The 6000-nt window shown below is 50.5% G+C and overlaps 2 protein-coding genes across 2 annotated transcripts in view; one reads left to right on the top strand and one right to left on the bottom strand.

Annotated features, from left to right (window-relative positions):
- Positions 1-1763: 1763 nt before the first annotated feature.
- On the bottom strand, positions 1764-2753 carry LOC120042030 (gamma-gliadin-like). Its single transcript, XM_038986921.1, has 2 exons — positions 2727-2753; positions 1764-2339 (listed from the first exon to the last, which is right to left on the bottom strand). Exons 1-2 carry the CDS (start codon positions 2751-2753, stop codon positions 1764-1766), a joined length of 603 nt encoding a protein of 200 aa, XP_038842849.1.
- A 788-nt stretch (positions 2754-3541) lies between these two features.
- LOC120042029 (janus kinase and microtubule-interacting protein 3-like) overlaps positions 3542-6000 on the top strand; it is a 73710-nt gene continuing 71251 nt past the window's right edge. Inside the window, exon 1 of the mRNA XM_038986920.1 lies at positions 3542-3612. Within this exon, the coding sequence (XP_038842848.1) occupies positions 3542-3612 (71 nt within the window). The remainder of the gene's footprint in view (positions 3613-6000) is intronic.

Below are 6000 nucleotides of genomic sequence, written 5' to 3'. Positions count from 1 at the left end.
TGCCTGTATAGTAATCAGTCCGTCAGTCAGTCAGTCAGTCAGTCGTCAGTCAGTCAGTCACACTGTGGTTCTGGAAGTCATGTGCTGCCTGTATAGTAATCAGTCAGTCAGTTCCACTGTGGTCTGTATGGCTGCTTTGAATATCAATGGACTTTTTGATTGTTTGTGACGAGGCCTCGTGGGTTGGTGTCTGGGTGGAGCCAATTACTAAAACTTGAGGAACAGTGAATGATTGTTTGAGGAAAAGGTGTATGACTTGGTGTGTGTGTGTGTGTGTGTGTGTGTGTGTGTGTGTGTGTGTGTGTGGTGTGTGTGTGTGTGTGTGTGTGTGTGTGTGTGTGTGTGTGTGTGTGGTGTGTGTGTGTGTGTGTGTGTGTGTGTGTGTGTGTGTGTGTTTTCTCTGGGTTCGGAAAAGAAAATGTCATACTACATATCTGATGACTGCTTGCGATATTTGTCGTTTGGACCTTTCTGTTTTTCTCTTCAGACCACAGCAAGCGATCCATCTGGAGATTGCAATCAGACCAAGAACTTAGGAAAGATTGAGACCCCAGTTCCATGGAAGGCAATACAGTAAGAAGGGTTGAGAAACCAGTTCTTCAGTCCTGTGTGTGGAGCCCTCCAGTTTCTCTTTATTTGTCCAGCCAAAACAGTGTTCCTGGTGGGATAAAACACGCTGTAAATGTGTTGTGTGTATGTTGTCTGTCTGGGAGGTTTTACCTTGTTCTCTGGTGATGTCATAAAGTACATTTGACCTTGTTCTCTGGTGATGTCATAAAGTACATTTGACCTTGTTCTCTGGTGATGTCATAAAGTACATTTGACCAAGACAAATAGGATTCTTCATGTTCTGAATGGTTCAGTGTGGTCTTTCTCTGACATCATTAACATCATATCCTAGAAGTCAGATTTCATAAACTAGGCCGTCATTGTAAATAAGAATTTGTTCTTCACTGACCTATTTAAATAAAGGTCAAATAAAAAAAATAAAAAATAAAAAAATTGTAATATAGACTAATACATCCCATAATAGTAATATAACCTAATACATCCCATAATAATAATATCACCTAATACATCCCATAATAATACTATAACCTAATACATCCCATAATAATAATATAACCTAATACATCCCATAATAATAATATCACCTAATACATCCCATAATAATAATATAACCTAACACATCCCATAATAAGCACTGTCTCTGTTGCGATAGTGGTGTAGGTTTCCGTAACAACTTTTGAGGATTTTACATTTTCTGGTTGTCGTCTTCAAAGCTGTTTCCGCAAGTCGCAAAAAGCTAAATTAGCATGACACGAGTTGAATTAAACGTGAAAGGCTTTGAAAATTAAAAGCTTGATATACGCTCAGTGCTCTGTTGACATTTCACGCTTGTTTTTTTGTGAGAAATCTTCAAAAAAGGAATTTCAAATTAATATGAAAATATGTATACTAAAATTTAAAAAAAGATATCTATCATACCTCTATATTGTTTTATGTCCTGCGGATTGGAGAAGAAAGATGACCAGTTCAATGGGAAAGTGAACCTGTCAGGTAGCCAGTAGCCTTCATTCTTGCACAGAATCCAGCCTAGCTGACGAAATGCAATTTTCCCGGTTTTGACAACTTATTCTTGTCATGCAAATTTTGCATTTTGCGACCCGCGGAAACAACCTTGAAGACGACGACCACAAAATGTAAAAATCCCCCCCACACACACACGCACACACATACACAATACCTCCCTGGGGGTAGGACTAGTCTGGCCTGGGGTAGCTCTGGACGGGTCTGGGGTAGCTCTGGACTGGCTTGGGGTAGCTCTGGACTGGCCTGGGGTAGATCTGGTCTGGCCTGGGGTAGTTCTGGTCTGGCCTGGAGTAGTTCTGGTCTGGCCTGGGGTAGTTCTGGTCTGGCCTGGGGTAGCTCTGCTCTGGCCTGGGGTAGCTCTGCTCTGGCCTGGGGTAGTTCCTGTCTGGCCTGGGGTAGCTCTGGTCTGGCCTGGGGTAGTTCTGGTCTGGCCTGGGGTAGCTCTGCTCTGGCCTGGGGTAGTTCTGGTCTGGCCTGGGGTAGCTCTGGTCTGATGTGGGGTAGCTCTGGTCTGGCGTGGGGTAGCTCTGGTCTGGCCTGGGGTAGCTCTGGTCTGATGTGGGGTAGCTCTGGTCTGGCCTGGGGTAGCTCTGGTCTGATGTGGGGTAGCTCTGGTCTGGCGTGGGGTAGCTCTGGTCTGGCCTGGGGTAGTTCTGGTCTGGCCTGGGGTAGTTCTGGTCTGGCCTGGGGTAGTTCTGGTCTGGCCTGGGGTAGTTCTGGTCTGGCCTGGGGTAGCTCTGGTCTGACTTGGGACCAGGTACAGTACGCCTGCCTTACAACCTCAGGCCCTTTGGAGAAGAAGGCATCCATTCTACAGTACATCTACTGAGGAAAAACAGAAAGATCTGGTAGGAAAGAAAAAGACACTGGAGAAGAAGACAAAGGTATTGCATCTCCAAGCCCCTCCTACCAACGTCTGCTAGGACGGACAGGAGGAATACGGCAGGCAGGGAAGAGTAACTTGACAGAGGCTGAGAGACTTTGAGGAAGAGCAACATGACAGAGGTTGGGAGACAGTGAGGAAGACATCCATTCTACCGTTACTGAGGAAGAAGGAAAATACCTGAAATAAGACAGAAGAAGAAGAAGAAAATGAAACAGGGGAAGAGTCGGTGAGGGGAATCACAGCATACCTTGGCCCAAGACCCCAGAGTGAGCATACTCTGTCCCAAGACCACATAGTGAGCATACCGTGTCCCAAGACCACAGTGAGCATACTCTGTCCCAAGACCACAGAGTGAGCATACCCTATCCCAAGACCACAGAGTGAGCATACCCTGTCCCAAGACCACAGAGTGAGCATACCCTGTCCCAAGACCACAGAGTGAGCATACCCTGTCCCAAGACCACAGAGTGAGCATACCCTGTCCCAAGACAACAGAGTGAGCATACCCTGTCCCAAGACCACATAGTGAGCATACCCTGTCCCAAGACCACAGAGTGAGCATACCCTGTCCCAAGACCACAGAGTGAGCATACCTAGCCCCAGACCACAGAGTGAGCATACCCTGTCCCAAGACCACAGAGTGAGCATACTCTGTCCCAAGACCACAGAGTGAGCATACCCTGTCCCAAGACCACAGAGTGAGCATACCTGGCCCCAGACCACAGAGTGAGCATACCCTGTCCCAAGACCACAGAGTGAGCATACCCAGAACATGAAAACTCCCCTTTTGTTCTTTTTGATGTATTGTTACTGAGGGCAGTGAGAACCTTTGGTAGGTTCCCACACTATGTTACTGAGGGCAGTGAGAACCTTTGGTAGTTTCCCACACTATGTTACTGAGAGCAGTGAGAACCTTTGGTAGTTTCCCACACTATGTTATTGAGGACAGTAAGAACCTTTGGTAGTTTCCCACACTATGTTACTGAGGGCAGTGAGAACCTTTGGTAGGTTCCCACACTATGTTACTGAGGGCATTGAGAACCTTTGGTAGTTTCCCACACTATGTTACTGAGGGCAGTGAGAACCTTTGGTAGTTTCCCACACTATGTTACTGAGGACTGTGAGAACCTTTGGTAGGTTCCCACCCTATGTTAGTGAGGGCAGTGAGAACCTTTGGTAGTTTCCCACACTATGTTACTGAGGACTGTGAGAACCTTTGGTAGGTTCCCACCCTATGTTAGTGAGGGCAGTGAGAACCTTTGGTAGTTTCCCACACTATGTTACTGAGGACTGTGAGAACCTTTGGTAGGTTCCCACACTATGTTAGTGAGGGCAGTGAGAACCTTTGGTAGTTTCCCACACTATGTTACTGAGGACAGTGAGAACCTTTGGTAGTTTCCCACACTATGTTACTGAGGGCAGAGAAAGAGGGGGGGGGGGGGGGGGGGGTAAATGGGGAGTGTCACGCCCAGACCTCCAGTGCGCCTCCTCGGCCCAGTATATCCTGCGCCGGCTCTATGCACAGTGTCTCTGGTGCGTCTGCACAGCCCAGTGCGTCCTGTGCCAGCGCCGCGCATGTGCAGGGTGAAGATAACCATTTAGCCAGGACGGGTTGTCCAGGCTCCAAGCTCGAGACCTCTAGTGCGCCTCCACGGCCCAGTGTATCCGGTGCCTCTGCCAAGGACAAGGCCTCCTGCATGTCTCTCCAGCCTGGTGAGTCCTGTGCCTGTGCCCAGAACTAAGCCTCCTGTATGTCTCCCCAGCCTGGTGAGCCCTGTGGCAGCTCCACGTACCAGACTGCCCATACGTCTCCTCACTCCAGTGATGACCCATGGCACGAAGCCTCCAGTGATGATCCATGGCAAGAAGCCTCCAGTGATGATCCATGGCAAGAAGCCTCCAGTGATGATCCATGGCAAGAAGCCTCCAGTGATGATCCATGGCACGAAGCCTCCAGTGATGATCCATGGCAAGAAGCCTCCATTGATGATCCATGGCACGAAACCTCCAGTGATGATCCATGGCAAGAAGCCTCCAGTGATGATCCATGGCACGAAGCCTCCAGTGATGATCCATGGCAAGAATCCTCCAGTGAAGATCCATGGCACGAAGCCTCCAGCGAGGAGTCACGGTCCGGAGCCTCCAGCGACGGCCTCCAATCCGGAGCCTCCAGCGACGTTCTCCAGTCCGGAGCCTCCAGCGACGTTCTCCAGTCCGGAAGGTGCCCAGTCCGGGGCCCGCAACAAGGGTGCCCAGTCCGGGGCCCGCAACGAGGGTCCCCAGTCCAGGGTCGGCGACGAGGGTCCCCGCTCCAGAGGTGCCACCAAAGTGGGGTGAGCCAGTGGTGGAGCGGGGTCTGCGTCCCGCACCTGAGCTGCCACCACGGATAGATGCCCAACCAGACCCTCCCATATAGGTTCAGGTTTTGCGGCCGGAGTCCGCACCTTTGGGGGGGGGGGGGGGGGGGTACTGTCACGCCCTGACCTTAGAGAGCCTTTTTATGTCTCTATTTGGTTTGGTCAGGGTGTGATTTGGGGTGGGCATTCTATGTTTTTCTATGATTTTGTATTTCTATGTTTTGGCCGGGTATGTGATACGGCTGATTTGTGTAGGGATCGGACCAAGACGCAGAGTGGAAAGTGTCCATGTTTTATTAATAAACAAACTGAACACTACACGAAACAAAATAACAAAGAGAATCTAACCGAAAACAGTCCCGTGTGGCACGAACACTGACACGAAATACAATCACCCACAAACAAACGGTGTGAACAGCCTACCTTTATATGGTTCTCAATCAGAGGAAACGTCAAACACCTGCCCCTGATTGAGAACCATATAAGGCTAATTAACCTTGAACCTAAACAAGAAACAAATAACATAGACTGCCCACCCAGCTCACGTCCTGACCAACTAAACAAAGTTAAACAAAGGAAAATAAGGTCAGGAACGTGACAGTACCCCCCCCCCCCCCAAGATGCGGACTCCGGCCGCAAAACTGAACCTATAGGGGAGGGTCTGGGTGGGCATCTGTCCACGGTGGCGGCTCTGGCTCTGGACGTTGTTCCCACCCCACCATAGTCAATCCCCGCTTCCGTAGCCTCCTCCCAATGGCCACCCTCCAAATTAACCCACCTGGATTAAGGGACAGCACCGGACTAAGGGACAACAACGGGATGAGGGGCAGCACCGGACTGAGGGGCAGCTCCGGACTGAGGGGCAGCACCAGACTGAGGAGCAGCACCGGACTGAGGGGCAGCTCCGGACTGTCTAACGACTCTGGCTGGTCAGGGCAGGCAGGCAGCTCAGACAGCGCTGGGCAGGCAGGCAGCTCAGACAGCGCTGGGCAGGCAGGCAGTTCAGACAGCGCTGGGCAGGCAGGCAGTTCAGACAGCGCTGGGCAGGCAGGCAGTTCAGACAGCGCTGGGCAGGCAGGCAGTTCAGACAGCGCTGGGCAGGCAGGCAGTTCAGACAGCGCTGGGCAGGCAGGCAGTTCAGACTCTGGCTGCGCTGGAGAGGAG

Source organism: Salvelinus namaycush, unplaced genomic scaffold (genome assembly GCF_016432855.1).
Source record: "Salvelinus namaycush isolate Seneca unplaced genomic scaffold, SaNama_1.0 Scaffold60, whole genome shotgun sequence".
Taxonomy (NCBI): Eukaryota; Metazoa; Chordata; class Actinopteri; order Salmoniformes; family Salmonidae; genus Salvelinus; species Salvelinus namaycush.
The sequence above is the reverse complement of the archived record's forward strand: the minus strand, read 5'-3'. Positions and strand labels throughout refer to the sequence as shown.

What these genes read in the sequence shown, in the direction of transcription:
- LOC120042030 (XM_038986921.1), bottom strand. Translation starts at nt 2,753, where the DNA reads ATGCTCACTCTGGGGTCTTGGGCCAAG. An exon ending in CTCTGGGGTCTTGGGCCAAG is followed by an intron (nt 2,340 to 2,726) that starts GTATGCTGTGAT and finishes CCTGGTCCCAAG; the next exon opens with TCAGACCAGAGCTACCCCAG.